The 21582-nt window shown below is 42.6% G+C and overlaps 2 protein-coding genes across 2 annotated transcripts in view; one reads left to right on the forward strand and one right to left on the reverse strand.

Moving 5' to 3' along the window:
• The window catches only part of RASA1 (RAS p21 protein activator 1), a 65261-nt gene extending 56672 nt beyond the window's left edge, over positions 1-8589 (forward strand). Inside the window, exons 21-25 of the mRNA XM_064439002.1 lie at positions 388-455; positions 3865-3953; positions 5595-5672; positions 6886-7020; positions 7721-8589. Coding sequence (XP_064295072.1) covers positions 388-455; positions 3865-3953; positions 5595-5672; positions 6886-7020; positions 7721-7804 — 454 coding nt within the window. The 3' untranslated portion in view covers positions 7805-8589. The remainder of the gene's footprint in view (positions 1-387; positions 456-3864; positions 3954-5594; positions 5673-6885; positions 7021-7720) is intronic.
• A 1522-nt stretch (positions 8590-10111) lies between these two features.
• CCNH (cyclin H) lies at positions 10112-20968 on the reverse strand. Its single transcript, XM_064439000.1, has 9 exons — positions 20813-20968; positions 20540-20662; positions 19142-19215; positions 18655-18865; positions 18183-18346; positions 15917-15987; positions 13958-14069; positions 13296-13356; positions 10112-10338 (listed from the first exon to the last, which is right to left on the reverse strand). The coding sequence occupies exons 1-9, from the start codon at positions 20927-20929 to the stop codon at positions 10300-10302; spliced, it is 972 nt and encodes a 323-aa protein (XP_064295070.1). The 5' UTR covers positions 20930-20968; the 3' UTR covers positions 10112-10299.
• Between the last annotated feature and the right edge of the window lie 614 nt (positions 20969-21582).

Genomic DNA, 21582 nt, shown 5'->3' on the forward strand with positions numbered 1-21582 from the left:
CCTTACGTGGGCGTGGGGGCGCGGGTGGCTGCAGGATGGGCACCTGGCTGTAGCAGACAATGGAAGACCTTTGGGAGGCCAGGGACCAGGGCCGCCACCTTTTTGAAGCTGTTGTAGTCTGAGATTGGCTTTAGTATGGCTTCACAATTAAGTTCTTCCCACTTGGTTTCAACAGTTTACCTTAATTGGGAATCAATATGCCTCTTCTTTCAGCTTTTATCATAGTTGGAGTCACAGCATGATGTTCCTAATTTGTTAACTTATTCATGGAGCACAGGCTGGGTGGTTGGCGTCTGTCTCAGATTCCATGGTAACTTGAATTCTTAAAGACTACTATTAATTCTCTAATTTTATTGAACAAAATACAATTTTTTTTTCCCATTTCAGTGGCTTTGTTTTTCTTCGACTGATTTGTCCTGCTATCCTGAACCCAAGGATGTTTAATATCATCTCAGGTGACTATATGCTTCAGATTGAGTTCATACTTTATACAGTAGTAGGCATGAAATTACTGTAGTGTCTAATGTAGCAAAATACAAAGTTTTTTGAATGCTGTCCAAAGTCAAGTTGTTCATGTCACTTGACTGACTCCTCCATAAGGCAGCCAACATCTGCTTTTCACCCATAAAGGTTAGATTGTGGTTATTGCCAGTGTTGTTTTAAAGTCCAGAAAAACATTCATTGTGGTACCTAATAATACAATTTTGAGTTAAAGTCTAGCAATGTGGAATATATTCTAGCAGTGTGAAATACAGAAGTGCGTGATCTCCACATGTCACTTTGAATACAAGTTAATGTATTGCCAAAGTTAATGCCAAAGTTAATGGTTGAAACTTGTTGTATCTCTTAAATGAACAAGATTTATAAAGTTGAAAATGTGTCTGCAGAGCTTGGAATACATTTGTGCACCTCAAAAGTTATGCTTGAAAAACTTTTTTGAATGTCCTGCTTAGATAGCTTCCGGCCTTTGGAGAAGTCTTTACTTTGACTCGTTAAGTACAATCAATCTCAAACATGGAACCTTTAAGAGGAGAGAGGGAGGGGTGGCATTTAGAAAGGGTGCGTTGGCCGGACTCGAGGTGGAAATCTTGTCTGACTTAAAACCCATATATAGGAGAGTTCCCATGGGCGTGCCTAAATGAATGCTCTCACTGAGTCAAGTCTTACCCTGTTTTTGATGTTCTCTTGGTGTGTCTATAGTTGTTAACTAAACCACCGACAGGGAACATTCCTCTTCGCAAGGCCAGGACTGCAGAACGGCTGTACTGGCCTGTGGCACGGTGCGGGCCGGTATCAGGTGGCATTCTCCAGAACAGCTCGTAGGGGTGACTGGGGTGGTGGCTCACGTCAGGCACCACGTCTCCCTGTTGCGAAGCTTTAACGGTGAGGGCATGGATTAGCCCGTGGCAGTTGCCCTAATCCCCTAGAAATGTTTGAGCATTTTTAATTTCTGTGAGAGGAAAAAAGGAAAAGCATAAACTACTGAAAACTCTATTAGTAATATTTGGACATCTGAGTTGCCTAATGTCATGGTTTAAACCCAGCCGGCAACTCAGCCCCACACAGCTGCTTTCTTGCTCCCTGTGGAGGGATGGGGAGAGAATTGGTAGAATAAAAGTGAGGAAAACTCATAGGTTGAGATAAAGACAGTTTAACAGGTAACGCAAAAGCCGCGCCCAAGCAAAACAAAACAAGGCATTGGTTCACCCCTTCCCACAGGCAGGCGGGTGCTCAGCCATCCCCAGGGCAGCAGGGCTCCGTCACACGTAATGCTGACTTGGGAAGACAAACGCCATCACTCCGCATGTCCCCCTTCCTTCTTCTTCCTCCAGCTCTATGTGCTGAGCGTGACGCCATGTGGTGTGGGACACCCCTTGGGTCAGTTGGGGTCACTGTCCTGGCTGTGTCCCCTCCCAGCTCCTTGTGCCCCCCCAGCCCCTCGCTGGTGGGGTGGGGTGAGGGGCAGGAAAGGCCTTGGCTCTGTGCAAGCCCTGCTCCGCAGGAACAAAAACAGCCCTGTGCTATCAGCACTGTTTCCAGCACAAATCCAAACCACATCCCCGTACCAGCTACTGTGGAGAAACTTAACTCTACCCCAGCCAAAACCAGCACACTTAGTTTTAAAAGTTTGCATGTTATATTTCATCTTTGTTTTGTGTTTGTTTTTTTTTTCTCGGCAAAGATCACCCCAAGGTGGAGGGCATTTAGTTTGCACTAGCTATTGCTCCTCCTCCTAACCTCCCTAGCAGTAAAATGCTGATTTGGAAATAGGAGGAAATCAGACATTTGCTTCAGAAAAGCTTTTTTTCTTAATTTATAGATAATTTTTAAGACAATGTGACATGTTGTCTGTCATCTGTCTTTAAGCTGTACTCTGGTTCCTTTCTCACCCAGTAATCATTTCCATACGGGCTTTGGAGAAAGCATTTGGGGAACATCTCCCTCGTTACACAGTGGTCCTTTCTTTAGGATTTTATTATCTTCATGTAATTTGCAAGTTAGGTACTTCCTAACCTGGGTTGCAGTGTGTCTGCAGGTGTTAGAAGTTACCTGTAAATTTGAGCAACGCCTTTTAAGCTTGTCTGTCAGCATTAAAAGTCCTGCTCACGCACATTCGGCTGATATTCCTCATCACTGCTAAGGTGAACTTGCGGACGCTGTGTAGGGCTTTTAGGGCAGTTCAGAAAAAGGGATGAGCCAGCCCTTCGTTTGGAACAATGCTTCCAGCATACCTTCTGCCCGTAACAGGGAAGAAGTTATTCTGAAGGCTGGGTGTGTGGGACGGCTCAGTATCAGCAGCAATCCTATCACCTCGACAACCGTGACTGAAAATAATATAGTTTCAAAAGTCAAATCCTTCATTTCAAGCATCTTTGTGGTTTTAAAAGTAATTCCCTTCTTCGGATCAGTTCTCCTAACCTGAAGTTCCAGATTCCAAGGCTAGTAACGTTTCCCAGCATTGCTGCTTCAAAGGCATGTCCTGAACCAAGCGCTGGATCGGATGAACAGCAGACATGAGTTGCATAGCTCCAGCTATGCAAGGAAAATCAGACCCTATTTTTCAACAGATTTTGGACAGGGGGAGAGGGGGTTGAAAAACAGCAGAAGGTGGAGGTAGACAATGAGGAACATATAGCATTCTTATGAAGAACTGCAAATTTCAGAGCTTATATAATAGCCACGTCAATTTTTGAACACTGCAAACCTGGCTTTCAACCAGGCCTCTTACCGTAACTGGAGGGAAAATGATTTTGTAAGATATTACTGGGTAGTATCCCTTGTCGGAAAATGAAGTTTTAACTGACAAAGTGGCTAATGTGGAGTGTTAAGTGTAATATTAAGTACAGCAAGTGGCTAGAATCCCATGGAAATACAAATCACAATCGCATGTAACGCTTACTGTTTCCCTGATGCCAGTAAGTTCAAGCATAATTTGTACAACCTGTCAGAATCCCGCTCGTGTGGGTATGCACAAATAAGCAAAAAGGTAAACTTGCCTTTTTAAAAAAAATTCTAAAGGTAAATTTGTTGTTAGAATAAAATAATCCTTTCAACAGAACTTTCATTTTTGTGAATGTGGTTCTTACTTCACCTCTTACACCACTGTGTTTTGTGTAGTTGTTCTGTATGCAACTATTAATAAAATAATAAGATTTTTAATTTTAGTATATATGTTTGTGGACATTACTAAGCAACACAAATTTTACTTCACCAAGTGGCATCTTCCACATGCAGTTCTGTTATAATATTAAATGTATTTTATTCCATGAAAAAATATGAATTGGAGAAGAGCTTTACTTTCATGTGTCTGCTGTTAGTTTTGAATGGAATGGCCAGTAACTCTCTGCTTTGTGTTCATGCCAGATTCTCCTTCCCCCACTGCTGCAAGAACGCTGACGCTGGTCGCCAAGTCTGTGCAGAATTTAGCAAATCTGGTTGAATTTGGAGCTAAGGTGAATATAAATTTGCACACACAGAACAGCCTAGAGCTATGTTTCCACTACATTTCAATGTTCCTGTTTAATACACTCAAAAATCTGTTGCCATTTTTTTGTGGAAAGCCTGATACGTCACCGGTTTGTCCTCGTCAGCAAGGAGGTGTTGCGGTTTGTTGTGTCCTCTTCAGTTAGAGCTAAACAGGGTGTTGATCTGCAGTAGAGCAGCAGCATAAAGTCTGGTCAAATCGGGAAGAGGAGCCATAATCATTTGAGAGGAAGTGATCGCGAAACTCATGCTAATGACTCAGTACATCCCACGGAGATCTTGAGTCTGGTAGTAGGAACACCAGCGACGGTCTGTTGAAATAACCGATGGACGAAGGACCATATTGCAGACCGTGGTGCAGACACGTACTGATGTTATGAGAACACAGATAAACTCGGCAGGTGTTTGTGCCAGAGACATCAGTGAAAGGATGCGGAGCATTCTTTTTTCCGTTTGCAAGAGAAAAGGTAGCGGTCACACTCCAGTACTGCCTGCGTTAGAGGGCAGAACTGGGAGAGGAAAGGCAGGCAGCCATCCCACTGCAACAAAAGCATCCGTGATGGTAACATGGGCACATTTTCTTTTGGAATATCTGTATCAAAAAGACAACTGAGAATTGCCAGAGCAGGAATCTGTGATGGGAAAGAACCAGAAAGATAAATATTCTGCCTTAAATAGATGATGGGAGATTTTCTTTTTTGCATTTCCACTGATTATTTGACCTCAAAGAGGAGGCATGTTTCAGTGATATTGGCATGCTTCTGTCCACAGCCTTGAAATGCACTCCACACACACGTTCTAACTCTTATGTAGTAATTAACTTTCAGATTGAGGCTAATCAGGACTGAATTCCCAGCTTGGTATTGACTATCCAGTTCTGAATCAAATGAACAAGTGCCAACCTCTGACTCTCCCCCCTCCTGTGCTTTCACCCTGCATTAACTTACTCCTTAGACGGGTGTTTTCCGTGCTGGAGTGCTTCAAGGCACCGCTTCCATTGGCACTCATTTTCATATTGCTAGACGTAACGAATGTTGTAAACTAAGTGCCCTAAAAAGTCCCAGCTTTCAGTAAAGTTTGTCTTGGACACTAAGAGAAACCCAGCGACAACTGGTCTGTGTCAGTTCCCAGGCCGAAACATGGCTGGAAAACAAATCTTAGTTGACTTAAGCATAATGAAAGTGACTTCAGGCTGGCATTGTAGAGTTATTTCTCTGACATGCATAACTTGGAATGTAAGTGTTAATGAAAGAACAAGAAAGAGGGCACTTACTCCTGATCATACCTTTAAAAGTAAAGCATTTGGTTCATTGCAGCTAGGAATCGAGAGATTGCGCATTCATCTTAATGCAGATTCATGTCAGCATGCATGTAGAAGAAAACTTCTGAATCGGAGATCTGGAATCCTCTGACTATAATAAAACAGTGAATTCTGGAGTCTTGTGACTGGCTGCGCACCAGGCTTTAGGAATTCACTTGAAAAAACAGAACTGCTCTAGATGACGTACTTTGTTTGCAGTGTCCCTTGCCTGACTGCGCTGTGTCCGCTTCAGGCGTGGCCGTTATCATGGCATTGATTTGTTCTAACGAATACTTTTAACAATTACTAGGAGCCATATATGGAAGGGGTAAATCCATTCATCAAGAGCAACAAACATCGCATGATCATGTTCTTGGATGAACTTGGGGTAAGTGGTTAAAAAAACTTTACTGGAAGTTACAGAGCAACGTTCTAAATGAAAGATCCTTAATTATTAACTAGTTCCAAAATGCATCAGCTCCCACACAGTTTTCAGTGCTTGTAACTGCATAAATTTTTTCCTGCAGTTGTTCAGAAACTGCAGATTGTTGGCCTGTCATATGGAACTAAAACCATCAAACGTCATCTTAGACTTTATTCATTTAGTGCCTGTGCAGATGTGAGGAGCTGAAATAGATTTTATAGCTGTGAGGATTAGAAATTTTGGCCAAAAAAATACAGATCTTTAAAAATACGCTTTAAAACAAAAATTCTTGTATGTAATTTGTCGTGTGGCTTTGAACAGAGATTGAAATTATATTCTGCTTTAAAAAATAGTAGGTTGAATTTCAGTTCTGCATTACCAAACGTGTCGCTCCCTGCATTCTAGATACTGTAGTTTGAAAGCGAACTGCAGTTACTGTATTCTTTTAAACTGTTACTGGTTTCTGTGTGACAGCTGTAACACATATATGGGTTAGGACCTCATTATAGACGTTTATTTTCCAATAATTCATTTTTAAAACCTCAGAATATTTTGATCTGATATAAAAATGAGTGTGGCATTTGGGTCGGTTGCCATACGCCACCTTTTTCTAGTTAATTGCAACTTCTGCATATTATGATACGTCAGTTTTCTCTAAATGACAGATGTTGTGTGAGGTCTCTGAAAACTGTTGGTTTGCAAGAAACTGTTGAACTAATCTACTGTTTTAATTACATTATTATTTTATGGCCAGCATAATGAGTTACTTGATAGGTGAGATTTTTGCTGGATTTTTGTTGCTGCTGTTCTGTCATTTAGATGGAAAAAAATACCTGAAGGATGGATTCCCCCTCATTTAGGGGAAGGTTATGAGTGTCCACCTGCAGTAGCTTTCTGGTCCGCTCAATGATAGCATAGCAATACATGATCTCTTAGCAAGAACCCTTCCAGCAGGAGTAGAAATTGCAGTATACTCATAAAGCACATGGCTTGCAGAGAAGAGGAAGTACATAACTGGTGATAAATAGACGGGAGACTTAGCTGGGAAGACTAACATTGCAGTACTTGCTTGCGGCACAGACCGGTTGTGTTGGGACAGCTGTAGAGCTGTAGTTGATCTTCCCGTGTGCCTGGGGACTGGGCACCCTAACCCTGCTCTCGTCTTTTTTCGTTGAAGAACGTTCCTGAGCTTCCAGACACTACAGAGCACTCGAGAACTGACCTATCTCGTGATCTGGCGGCCTTGCATGAGATATGCGTGGTACACTCGGACGAACTCCGGACGCTCAGTAACGAGCGAGGTGTAATGCAGGTGAGCAACAAAGGTTAGCGAGCGAGTCAGAGGTACAGGCGCTAGGTTTTGAGTTACCCCTTCACACCAGGGTTCTCTTGTGGTATTTCCGGCTGGCAGGATGACTGATAAACATGTTAGAATACGTGCATTTCAGCAGGAGGTTATTAGCTGTAAATACTTAGTCCGTAGTTTTGTTTCTTTATGCAGCAAAACCAAAGAGGTTTTTGGTTTTTTTTTAAGTTGCCAGAGGAAGTTATAGTTTCTAGAGGAAGCCTGAACCCACAAAATTACCTGCTCCTGACAGGCTCTCTGGGGCGGTAGTTTTAGGATCTTGGGTGTTTTCAGTTGAGAAATTTACTTTTGTTAGCTTTCTATCGATACCTCTGATTTCTGCTTCCCAATTTGCCAGGACGTTAAACGAGCGCAGCAAACCCCAACAGCGCGTCAGCGGTGCGCTTTCTCGGTCTCCTGGTTAAACCACAACGCAGCAAAAAGATCCATGGTAGAAAGGCAAAGTTCATAACGCTGTTTTAGACTTCTCTTTCGAAGCAGCGTCTTATTGACTACAGAATCAACTGTTTCCTCCTTTTTTTGCCTTTAATCTATTTTAAACTTACGTAGTAGTGGGTCTGATAGGCTAATGCTGAAAATGCTTCTCAAGCAAGACTGTTCTGCTTCCCGTTGCTAATGTACGATTTTACCAACTCTCTCTCTCCAGCATGTTCTTAAGAAGCTTTTGGCTATTACCGAACTGCTTCAACAAAAACAAAACCAGTATTCAGTGTCCAATAACACCAGGTAGCAGCCCTCTACCTGAATTCTGCATGGATCCAGCATGCCCAACATGGCGACTCACACCAGTATCACTTTCTTCTTGCTCTTGCCAAAAATAGCACACCCTGTCACGTTCCCAGTGATGTGTGAACTATGCAAAAAGAAAACAAAGATTCTGTTGGTGAATGATTGTACCAGCAGCTTTTTAAGCTATCTGTGCAGGACATTTGCACTTTTTTTTTCCACTTGGAAACAGTTTTCACAACCTCTGAGCCTTGGTGTACAGTTCACCTTCCGCAAAGAAAATGCTGTGACTGTGTCTTGAACTTTTGAATATTGTTTTCAGCGCCTCTGATTGCCAAAGTTTTGCTGTCTTGTGGAAAAAGAATTATCAACTGACATGAAAAGAAATGTCTTGGTTTTGACAGCTTCATATAACTGGATAACATTTCTTACTGTAATTTTCAACTGGTTACAATAATTACGACTTTTGACTGTTTCAACCACTTTAACTTGTATTTACAGTTTCCAGAATTTGATGTTATGGTAGGAACAATCTTTACACTTTTTTATACCATGCTGTTTCTCTTGCTGGAATCATGTTGAAAGAGAACATGCAGAATGGGTCTTGTCAGCTTTATTTTTTGATGTGCCGCTGATTCAGTCTGAATAGTTCTTCCGTCAGGAACTGTATATCCAGATAAATCACAATGCTTTTGTAAAATGTTTACAACAGTAAATAATTTGAATTCAGTAAATTTACTGATCATTGTATCAGACATGCATGCATTCATTAAACCATTTTATAAAATATGTATTGGTTGGTCTTCTGTGTACTGTAAGTTTAGCATAATTATTATTTTTATAAGTGAAAATTAAGTTTTTAAAATAAATCAAGCTGCAGATCAACTCTCTCTGGGAACTGGCTAACTTTGGCTGCTGTGGAAATTTTTTAGTGTCTGCACACACGGTGCACAGTGAAACGTTTGCGCGGCGTCACTTTAGCGTGAGTCCTCTGAACAACATCACCTTGTACAAATGAAGGCATATGGGGGTGTCTCTCATGGGGCAAGAAAGTAGATGTTAAAAATTAAGGTATGCAGTTGATTCAGAGGGTGCTTCAGCATCACCATTTGTAACTCTTCTAGGCAGTGATCTACTAAGGAATAAAAGGATGCCGAAACTGACAACAACTAAGGTGATAATCAGAAATAATTTTATAATCGAACATGCTTGCTACGCCAGTAGAACAGCTACACTCTCTCTCCTGTCAGAACTTCTTTTTCCATTCCCTGTCGTGCCAAATGGTGCAGGCTGCCTTTGGGTGTGCTGCTGCTGTGGTACTGGTGCGTGTCTCTGGGGCGTGCAGCTGGCTCTTGCTGTGCTGCCCTGGCCCCTCCAGCTGAGCCAGCCTGCCAGTGCTGCGGCTGAGCGCTCCCTGACCATCACAAGGCCTACGCTTAGGGACAGGGGCAATGCTCTGAGTACAGCCTAGTAAAGAAAGACACCTGTTTGCACGGCCTCAGTACTGCTGAGTTCTTTTTTAAATCATCCCATAAAACCACTGCTTGGCCTATTGCTTCCAAGCCCGTATTAAACTGCATCTCAGAGGAAAAGGTAATTAACAGTCCTGTTTTGCACCCTCCTTAGTTCTCTCTCTGTACATTGTTAGGTCACACAAGTCCCATTCTGCAACGTCTTTTTAATGTGATGTACTTCTAAAGGCTTACAGGGTCCAGCCAGTTCAGAACCAAAGTACATGACTCAACACAGCTTCAGTGTGTACGGTAGAACTGCTTATATGCTAAAGCAGTGCACGAAAACAAAACAGACTGTGCCCTACGTTTGGAACATGTCTAACTACTTAGGAAGATTTAAAAAATATTCTTGTCAGTGTCCCCAGGTAGGTTAGTCGCAGCAGCGTCACCTGCGATCACAGCTGCCGAGTAAGCCACAAAGGTGTATTACTTTCTATATTACCAAACACGTTGCTGTAGCCTCTTAGTACATTTGAGAAGAGCTTCCCAAAGGTGTTATGGGCATAGCTGTGTTTTTTTCAGCTGCTTCAACAAGAAGCTTGGGAAGAGGGGGGCAGAGCCTGCTCTAAGGCATCTAGGGGTCCAATACCACACCTGTCTCCTGCTCCCATCTATCCCCTGCACTAAATGCCCACTGTGACCGAAGTGCAGAATCACAGCACAGCAGTAGCTGAAGTTGCAGCTCAAACTGTTCCTGAACCAAAACTCTTCCCTGAGTGACACATTTCTCAAAGCAAACATTTCTTAACTAACGTTTGACTTTCATATGGATGAGGGTTTAATGGAACCACTGTGAATTATTTTAGCAGTGACACATGCTTTATTGCAAAGATTCTGTCAGTTTTTCAATACCTCATGACACAGAGTAAGGACCTGTGGCAGGCAGGTTCACCCCCTGACACTGAACAGTAGTTTCTGCAGTGGTGAGATTCTGCCTTCCTTCAAGGTTACACTTGCAGTCATGGGATTCAGTCTTCCTTCAAGGTTACACTGCGTCAGCAAGATCATCATCAGTCCACTCTTCCTAATGGAAGGGAAAAAAGCAATGCCATGAGCAATGTGTGAGTGAATTCGGCGTGTTTTACAGTAAGGTGGGCCAGGCAATGCGTGCCTGTAGGTGCACGGTACTACTGCAGAGGCTGTCACGGTAACTCCTACTATGTATGCCAGTTAAAGAACACTTACTTAGTAACACAGATAGCTTCCTCCACCTCTGAGCTGTGTCTGCTATCAGTAATAGTCAAACAGCAAGTTTAAACTTTTAAACACAGTGCCTAGTGGTTTGCCACATCTGCAGGACACCTCCCCACGCTTACCTTGCACCCTCTGTTCTAATCCCGACAACCAGGCAGCAACTGTCAGTGCTGGTTTACTTACAAGGCTAGCTCGGACTGGAAGCAAGAATCTGTGCAAGGCCTACACAGAAGGTGCCTGCTGAGCCCCCTTTCGGATGCTTGACCCAAGGTCATGGCCAACAACTGCTGAACAACATGCAAGGTTATTTCCTTTCCTTAGTTCCCCACGACCTGGATTTGTGCTCAGGCTTGCTCCCACTGCTAAGCATGAGCACAATTAAAGGGGTTTCTTTAGCCTGTTCTGAGACTCCAAGTGAGTTTTGATTCCTGGGTTCATTCAAAGTGCTTCTTGCCTGGCCTGTCCCCTGCCCAAGCAACATCGCTCACTGTGCTCCGTGTCTGTGACAGGAAAGAAAACAACCAACTCAATAAATACATCAGAGGGAGGATTTTCTTGGCAGCTAGCAGTGGCTAATCCCAGAACACAGGACTGAAAACCTCCTGGGACTAAGCCCTGCTCCTTGCTTCTACAACCATGCCATGTTTATGAAGAACACCAAAACCAACCCCCCATACAAAAAAAATCACACCAAAAAAAACCGCTATGCTCTTTAAGACCAAGATTTAGTACCTAACAGAAGTACTCCCTGAACAGAAGACTACAGAAATATTTTTAACGAGTGGTGACTAACCCCTTTAACCTTAAAGCTGGTTATCTGTGCCTGAAGACATGGAGGCCCAGCTGCTTTAGCAGCCCCTTTCAGCACTTGTTTGAGGTTTGGCTCATGCTTCTTCCTTACAACTACGTAGAGATTTCCACGAGACCTCACACTGCAACCGTTCACTAGTATCTTGTGCTTTTATCGCTTTGTTGCTTTGGCATCCAAGCTACTGGTGCTCAGCCAGTACCCCGTGTGTTTCTTCCATCGCTTCAAGTTGATGAGCTCTCCATACCAGTTACAGCCTTGCTGTCAGTATTAATGTCAGCTGTGAGATAAGAAAAATCTTACAAGCAGATTAGAACAGACTGTGTGCTTCTATATTGCAGCCTAACTACTTGCAGCTATAAATATTGTTATATCAGCCAGCTAGAGGAACAACGAGGTCTCGAGGTCTGAGCAGTATGCACATACTATAAGCTGTCCAAAAACAAAGGACACACTTTCCTTTATGTCCCGGCTAGCCCAGTTCTGCTCTTGCACGTGACAAGTACTCAGAAATGAAACCACACAAGTACAAACCACTGGCAGTTCATACACATCAGTATTTAAAAAGCCTAAGTTTCAAGAGCTGTTAGAACTGTGCAAGATCTTATTGTGACATTCTGTACACTATGTGAATTTATGCAATTAGTTTATTCCTTTGGAAAAAGGATTGTGAGCATAAATTAGTAAGGAAGCCCACAATCAAGTCTGCCTCAAACCATACCAGCATTAACAAGAACTCTTTCAAACTAAACTGGGGCAGGGAGGAAGCAGCGAGTCTGCAGAGCTTAGGAGCTGTTCTCCAAGCCGTTTTGTGAGAATGTGAGAAGTGCTAGCTTTACAGGGTGGCCAGTTTCAATGTGCTTTTTTAAGACTGGTATTTGGAGTAAACACTGATCGGAGTTGTCACAGCATTAAATAGTTACCGTAAAACATGCTTCAGTTTCTACATTCTGTTAGAACATACTTTCAAAGCTGACTGTATTATAGTTCAAATCAGTTTTTAGATTCTAGTTTGACACTGTAGCATCAACTTATGGTAATTCATAATAGCAAGACTCTAGACTATCAGGCTGTACAATGCCTTCAGTCCCAAGGGAATTCCAGTTAAAAAGGGTTCTTCACAAAGCTGTTCCTCCACCAGAATGCATTCTCAACAACTTCCAGTCAACATTACAAATGAAAGCACTGAAAGGTGTTTAGATTAATCTGAAGGATTGCCTTGATTCTGTTTTAATTTGCTGAGTCACTCTCCTCAGTCTATCTCCACCTTATTTATACTTGATCTGATAACCTGAGGTACTAGCTACCCATCTGTAATGTATGCAAGCCTTGCTAGCAAATTGGCTGACGTAGAAGTTTAGTCCAGCGGCTGACTTCTGCTTTCTGCAAGAAGCCAAAGAAAGTAAATAAAAACAGTTTCAAAAACACTGGCCAGCAGAAAAACCACCACACAGAACTTCCATGAAGAAAGCCCGCTTGAGCATATTTCAGCATATACTCACTTCATCCACATTCTGAGGAGCAAGTTTCCACCTGCAGAGCTAGGATTTCTCCTCAAGTGTTCAGTTCTCAGCCTCCCAAAACCTCCTTTCGTCACAATAATTGCAAATCTTAGTATCACAGCTATTTCCCCTCAGTGGCATCATGGACTTTCACATGCTGGAACTATAAGTACTAAGCTTTACATTGTTCTGTGGTCATTCTACCCTTTGTCAAAAGATTTTCAAAGCACAGGAAACAGGAACGATGGCCTGCATGTTCTTCCCCCTCCCACAGAAGGCTGGGGTATTTAAGAACAGTCCTAAATGCAGGAAAATACAAACCCTGGCTCATTTTTAAAAACAAACTTGAAAAAGATTCTGTCCGAGCAACATGTAAAAGAATATTAACAGATGCAGAAGTTTGTCTCAGTAGCTGCGTCACTTCTGTCTTGGCAGTTACAGTGGAAAAACAAGCACTTGTACAATAGGTTTACTGACCTCATCCATTTTAGATTTCTTTGAGACGTATTCATCATCTTCATAACCCTTCCTCTTCTTCCTAACCCCCATCCAGACAAAAAGTGAAATGTTTAGGTATTTGTATAAGACTCAGTCTCCTTATCTGGCCACAACATTAAATTACAGACATACTTGTCACATAAATAACTACTGAAGCCTCAACAAACAGCTTGCTGGAAGTTCACAGCGGGTAAGCTAAAGTGAGAAGGGCAGAAAAGAAAAATCAGGAAGTCCTTTCCCATCCACAGAAGTCTTAAGAACACATTAACACTTTACACAGTTCTTGTTTCCATCACATGATTTTAAAGCCCTTGATTCTCATAACACATGACAACAAGCGGTCAGACCTTAGAAGCCACCCGGGATTCCAAGTTCTGTGTTACAAGACAACCAGTGTTACAGGTTGCAGCACCGATCAGCAAAAAAGATTGTATTTATGTATTAGTTAAAGCTTTACTTTGAGCCTTCGTTCTCAGGCTCCCGTAGACGCTCATAGCAAGCATAGGAACAGACATCCTTGTACGTACCTTTAGGCATTTGCATTTTCACTCGCGCAAATCAGATAAAGTTGATGTTTCTATAGCAATTAAAAAAAAAAAAAGGCAGAAATTTAACACAGCAAAGAGTAAGTAGCTACTTACGGGTTCATATTAAGTGAAAGCTCCGAGCTATGACATTTCTCCAGTTTCTGTTTTAGAACAGCAACCTCTTCAGGCCTTGGCAGTTCATATTTCTTTATCAGATTTTTCATGCCTGCAGTGGCAACAACACAGCTCTAAGCAAATCAAGTGATTTCTGCTCTACCTTGTGAATTACACAAGCTTATCAATTAGTAGTATGGCTACTGTTACTGCTTATGCCTCATGCTTAAGCTTGAGCCAATAGTTTACCCTTCCTTCCCTCACAATAACAGGAGCTCAGTAAATGTTTTCAAGCACCTCCTACTAGGGGGGTAAAAAAAAAACACTACACCAAAAAATCAGAATGGTACACAGAGAAAAAACAGGATCTAAGATGTTTTGAAGTCCACACCTCTGTAGGGTTTTGAAAGCATCATGTCTAGGTTTTAAACAGACTCAAGACACTACAAGGCAACATGCAACCTACTGCAAACAGCTGACTTGGAAAGCTCACCAAGGAAATTCCTTGTGTTTGTCAAAGCAAGCATTAGACATTCAAAGTATTAACTCCTCCCAAATGGCTCACTTACAAAACTTCCCATCCTACATAGCACTCAAACTTCAGAGCATCAAATATTACATATGTAAGACTTAACTACCATCTCACATCTGAGGATTAATTCTGAACAACATCAAGGCAGAGCAGAAGCTGAGCACAAAAAACTGCACTGAAAACAAGTTGTTAACATCGATTCTGGATTTCCTCAAGGTAAATTAGAGTAACGTAGAGTTCACATCACTCTGCTAACAAGCTTCAAAATACACAGGTATTTTTTGCATTCAGCATTGTACCTCAGTCTCAAAAAAAAAAAAAAGGATCAGTTTCAGTCTTGTTAAGAATGCAAATTAAATTTACAACTACCCTGCAACAAACAAGATTTTTTCCTCTACCACCAGTTGTCTGTAAAACTAGTCATTTACAGATGCTTCAAAATTTCCTTCCAGCTATCATATGTTTACAGAAGAGCTGCCTTTGGGCTAAAGCTACCTTCCAGAGCAAGGCAAGTAAAGAGTAAGTGATCCCAGCTTTTCCTTTGCATCTCAGCAATAGAAACCTGGAGACTGGATTTGTTAGCAGGAAGAGAAAGGGAAGAGCACCTCAAGGTTTACAAATTCCATTTAAATTAAATCTGTAGACCCCTGTGACCTGCACAGTGCATTCACTCCTGAAGTCAGCTTAGTCAAGGGACTGCGCTTTTAATACTACCACTCTCCCATTTTAAATGCATGCATTAGCTTAAACCATTAAATAACTGATCACTTACTGGAAATTTCATTCTATTAAAAAAAGGTAATAAACAGAGCACTACATTGCCCATTATCTTAGCTAAATCATTCCAGTATTCTTGATTCTTTTTATATATACATATTTCTCACAGTAGCAAACCTAAACATCTTTTGAAGCATCTTTATAGCTGCAAAACAGAAGTGAAGTATAAATCCTGGAGTATCACTCAACATTAATCATTTAGCTTAGAAGAGGTACCCTCTGGTGGTAGAAGCTGTTATGTGCAAGCTTTTGCCTGAAGCTGTAATTTTTAAGACACAAAAAGACTGAAGAGAGTCATTTCATCCTGACTTACAAAACCTATTATCTAGTTCCCAAAACAGATTTCTCAATTTTGAGTCAGCTGCCAGCGCTTAATGGTCTACAGCACTTACGCTCTGAGAAGCATCAGGCCCTTCGCCTTTTAGTTTCATTTGTTTCGTATCATAGGAGAGTCTCGGTGTTTTCTCCCCCTGCATCCACATGCTAGGTGTTTCATTCTACTGCCCATGTTTTACTTAACTTCAGCATGCCCTGAAGTGACAAAAGCCACTTGGAGCACACCTTTCTGCTTAAAACTTTTGTTGTTTGGAAAAAACTGTTTTTCTTCCTTTAGAGATGCTGTTTATTGCATTTTTCCAATGTTTACTTACTTTTCATTATTTCTAGTAGCTTGGCTAAGGATATTTTGTCCTCTTTCAGCATAAGGCTTTCTGATAAATAACTGCAGAGACAGGGAAGAATGAGTTCTTAAACTGCCATAGTTATTTGTGGCAGCTGTCATTACTTAATAAAACACGTATCATTTATTATTTACATCTGCTAGACCTTATGATTAGACTTAATAAGAACAGTTTGGTTGCCTAAATGCTATAAACTGATAAAAAAAGGAAATGTCACTTGCAACATTATTCTTCTGTAAGAACGTGACAAAAGTATTCCCGAGCCATGTAAAGAACCAAAGTTCCAACACTGCAGAATTTAACACTTTTAAGTAAGCCTCAGTGAGTTAAGTCACCTCTAAAGTTAAGATTCTATGAAGTATCATACTAACATCACACTATTGCGCAGTATGACTCCTGGAAAAGCAAATACTACAGAAGAGTGGCCTTCAGACAGACCAAAAGGCAGCAAAGCTTGCAAGATGGGAGTGCTTCCTGTGGCAGCTGAAAGCAAATCCCAAATGCTGTCTATTAAGAGTCTATGGGTCCCTTCCTCTTCCCTCAGAGATTCAGGCTTCCTTTTAATAAGAACATTAACACACATATGCACCAGCTGGGTAAAACCCCAACACATATGAGCAACAGTCCTCAAAGATCCACAACAACCAAGTAGTTTTACCCCTTCCTGGGAACTGCTCTTACGGATACGTTACAAAAACCCAACGATTCCAAAGCATATCAATCTATTCACTCTGTGTTAACTTCAAACTTACTTCACAGACATACATGGCTATATCAGTTGCAGCTGCCAGACTGAGACACCACCACATAGATGGTTATTACTCTAAGCTGACAGCTGCTCTGTTAGCATCACTGCTCTCTTACAGCTCAGATTTAAGAGCATTAGTTAACCTTGTGCTGACAACTGGACTGAAGATTAATTTGGAGCCACCTATTAGCCAGAGCAGAGTGGCACCTGTTCTTTCCCAAAGCTCCAACTTTTTCAAGACTGACCTACACTCTGACATCATGGGAGTGACACGTTTTCAAGCCTTCCATGTTCTGCCCCACCTTTGCAAGCGTACCTACTCACAGGTCCTGAAGACCCGAGCTGCAGCATTGGCTTCTCTTGTGTGCAGCAGCTCAAACACATGTAACACAAGGTTACAGCAACTGTAAGGTGCAGGCAGCTGGCAGAGACTCAAGTTCTTCATGGATATGCAAAGATAACGTTCACATACCTTGATTTACACACCGTCTACAAATTATTCTAGTTCTTTTTGTAAGCATGCTTTTCTGAATTTTGGCAGAACTAGTACAGGACATAAAGTCAGGAAGGAGATCAACAAATTTCAAGTTACAGTAAGCACCTGAATGTTTTTACGCTATTCTGAGAGGACAGGGAACCCTGCAAGGACACTCCCACACTGCCTCGTTGCTCTAGAACAAAAGAGGTATGAGATTCACTTAGAACAGGTGGAAGGAAGGCTTCTTTAAAAAGAACTGTCTGTTAGCATCAGCCCTTGTGCCTGCAGCCATTACACTCTAGATGAAAAATGCTCAGTGTCACGTGATTAAAACACTCTAGATATAGCTACTTACAGCAACAACACCAGCTGTTCTTCTGAAGAACTAAACAAACTGTGCATTTCAGCAATGATATAGAAGTTTTTGACAATGCCTTTGTAAACACCAGTGGCTAGACCACATAAAGGCAAGGGACTGATTTAAAACAGCACCTTACTGGTTAGTCTGTTTCCATGGAAAATGAACAGCCGTGCCAGCCAAACACATGTCACTTAGCTCCCACATGCCTAGTAGCTGCCAGTTCAGGGCAATTTCATTCAACTGTAACCTTACTTTTTTTTTTTCTTTAAGTGATTATTTAGGGTTTTCATACTCTCAGTTTCTACTGTATTCCTACTTTCTTCACTCTGATCTTCAAGATGAGTCTGAAAATCCTATGCTGCTCTAAATCGGGAAAAATCATCAGTTTGAAATTTTTTTCCCTTCTTCCAAAGGAATATAAAAACCAGGCACCAACTAATTGCATTTATCGCCTACTTTTTGAAAATGGAAAAAAAAGTTAAAAAAAGAAACAACGTTACCATTTCAGCTCTGAAACACACTTAAAGAACATAACAGAGCGTTAATCATCAGTAAATACGCACTTCTACTAGTCCAGAACATCTAGAACAAAACAATTTTATACAAGAAGCAAATAAATCATACCTATAGAGAAAAAGAAAAAGACTACCTTTCCAGGTTAATTCCTGCTCTTGAACCACTAGATAATATGGCAGTAAGAGCTATCTGTGAGGGAGTAAAGAGCAGATATGCATCTGTCAAAGCCACTCGATTGAGGAAGTCATCAGCTGCCTTCCTTAAAACTTCTGGATTCTCCAGCATTGGATAGCGAGTCTAAAAAGTAAGTATTTAGGAAAGTGAGTAGCTGTTCCTTGTCTTCCTGTTCCATGAGCTTAGAACACACAATTCAGCAACATTTTGTAAAGTTAAAGAATAGCAGGCCATCTTCTTACTCCAAAAATGATCTAAAGTGCTTGAAAACCACAACTAAAGCAACTTCCTTTCAGATATTTGCCTATCCCTTTAGAAACTTAATTTTTTAAGATCAGAGGCACAAAAGGAAATAAAGTTTTCTAACACGACCCGTGACAGATTTGTATTATGTTAGTGTAAGGAGTAGAGAGCATATAAAACAATACTACCTTCAAATCGATTAGAAATCCCTCAAATGGCCTGTATGGATTGTGGACAATAAGATGGAAGTTCAGTTGCTGAATAAGCAGTAGTTCATATTCCAGTATTTGTTCAAGAGCTTTTTCCTGACCAAGAGGGCTTTCTCGAAGGTTACCAACAAACTGTGCACTGGACACATTAAATTCATCGACTTTACAGGCCAAAAACACGCATGTTAGCCTTGAGGAGGGAGAAAAAAAAAAAAAGCAAGCAATTGAAATATGCAGCATCCAACTTTTTAATCAAGAGTTGTGTTCAGAAAATGTTTATCTTCAAAAGACCCTGTTCTGAACATAGTAAACTTCCAGATGGAAACTGAAAGTGACTATACACTGTCTTTAGTCATATTTAAGCTCTCAGATTTCCTTTCTCATTTTTTCAGGTCCTGACTAGTATAAAGGTTATACCTGCAACGTTCCACTTGATAGAATAACTCAAGATGCATTGATAACTCACATTATTATCCGAGGATGATACTCCATCACTGAGTTACTGAGGTAAAAGCGTTTGAAATACATGCAAGCTGTTCCCTAAATTAAAAAAAAAAAAAAGGGGGGGGGAGGGAAAAGTAAGTATAGAAGCAAAAATGGATTGAGAAAAAAGAAAAATATTTTAAAAAAATAAAAATCACAGAACAGGAAAGTTTTAATATATATTATAGATGCACAGGATACACTAAGGCACGAAGATGCACACAATGCATGTCATCAAGTATTTGAAAGTCTAATATATTTATACCTGCAAGAGCCCTAAAAATGGCAGCCTGGTTATCTTCTCCATTTTCATACGTATTTAGGAAAACAAAGCTCAAAAAGCATACAATATCTTCATGAGAAAAATCTGATATCTAAATGAAGTTTAAAAACCAAAACCTGAAGAAATTATCCTGAAAGTTCTGCAGGTAATCCCACCCAAGACATCTGACTTTTTAGAGCAGATCTCTCAACGCGTTTAGCATTTACACTTCTCTGTGTGTCTAGAAGTACTTCAGTCTGTCAAAGTCAAATTTCCAAGCTGATCTGAACGCCATCGGCATGAAAGCAGGTGTTTTCCAGAACCACTACTTGGTGCGATCCAGCACACACACTCTGCGGGGGCCACTTCTGAAATACAAGGTCTGGCTCCAGAGGGCACGTAACAGCAGCCTACCGCTACATTTCCAACGTGTCTTCAGGTAAGACACTCTTCATCTTTTGTTATTCACCACATCTACCAGGAAGAGGAAGAACTGACAGGGCACAATACAGGTTATACATCTTAATGGTTAGGTGACAAAAGAATCGCAATTTCGTTCCCTGCTTTGGCTGTCAGTTCACACTCTCTCTCTTCTGAAATGCACTCTTCTGCGTTCAAAATAAGTCAGTTCCAAGATTATTTTTTAACTCTTTTCCTGTGTAGGTTAGTTTACTGCCAGTACAGGTGCTTGAGCCAGCTTGCCTGGTGGTCAGACAAGCACCAATGCTTCAGAAACAGCCAGGCCAGACAGCCCAGCTTCGGGACAGCCTCCTTCAGCGACAGCGAGACCATCTTACTGTATCCTCAATCCACATATCGTTAGGTTTTATTCTCTTTGCTTAAGGAACGGGAAGGAAAACGGTTAAAACCCATCCGGGCAAGTGTAATACCTACAAGAGATGGATGAAGCTGAGAAATAACTCTCCTGTTTTTGAAACTGCTGCCCTGCCCAGAAAACAAAGAGATAAGAAGCAGCCTGAAACACGGACTGCAGCGCTGGAAGACACAGAAGCTTAAAAGATATTCGTGCTCTCAAGAACAAGGCAAGGAAGCGGAGGAGGAAGAGTCATGGAGGAGGCAAAGCCTGTCAGCCATGAGCGGATCGAGGCTGCTGCTTACCACCACCGATCTCGGCATGGCGGGCTTGAAGACCGCGCAGAAGTCCAGCAACCGCTTCTCGTAGTACTTGCATATGGCCAGCTCTTCCTGGGGCTCCAGAAGGACGGCGTCGCCTGGCTGGACCTGCAGGACAGCAAAGCTGAGCCTGACTCCCGGCCTGGCCCGCGTCCCCCCACCCCCGCCCCAGCTCCTTCCCTCAGGGGCGCGGGGAGGCCGCCACCGGCGCCGCCGTCTTCTTCCTCCTCCTCCCCTCAGGACCCCGCCGCCCCGCACCTTCCCGCTCGCCGCCGCTTTGCCGCGGAACTTGCGGTTGGCCTCGGCTCGGCGCCGCTCGAGCTCCTCCTCGCTGCGGAAGGTCCAGTGCTGGAATTGCGTGCTGGTGTGGTACATGATGGCGCTGGAGAAGGAAGTAGCGGAGAAGAGAAGAAGGAGGAGGAGGAGGGGGCGGCGGCAGCCCCCGCCCCGCTGCCGGCGCTTTGCGGCGGGCGCGGGGCGTGCCGGGAGTTGTAGTTTGGCGGGATGGCGGCGGGGAGCTGCGGTGGGGCGTCCCCGAGCGGGCTCGGGCGGGGGGCTCGGGGGGACGGCGGCAGCTCTGGTGGCGGGGATGGAGGCGGCGAGCCCGGCGGGAGCAGGCGGGAAGGGCCGCGGCCCCACTGCGGGGCCGGCGGGAGGCTTCTCCTCGGAGCTGGAGGCTGCTCCGAGCTGCAAAGCGCCGTCCCTGGACATGCTCGTGGGATGACAGACCAGCTTGTACGAGCAGGGGGACGGGTCAGGCCCAGGGGAAGGCCGTGGCGGGACGGGTTACGGCGAAGGGAACCGTGGAAGCGAAGAAAGCTTTTTTCTTTCTGAAAATGGTACAGCAAGGTCTCGCGACCCGGCACAAAAGCTCTGCGGGGCTATGAAATGCAGCTTCACGCTTTTTCTAAGCTTTTTAAAAGTCCTGTGAAGCCTGTGGACATCAGAAAAGAAATTCACTCTTCGGTTTCCATCCATGTAGCTATGAAACCACACAACTCATCAACATCGAATAATAACAGTACTGC

Source organism: Phalacrocorax carbo, chromosome Z (assembly GCF_963921805.1).
Source record: "Phalacrocorax carbo chromosome Z, bPhaCar2.1, whole genome shotgun sequence".
Lineage (NCBI taxonomy): Eukaryota > Metazoa > Chordata > Aves > Suliformes > Phalacrocoracidae > Phalacrocorax > Phalacrocorax carbo.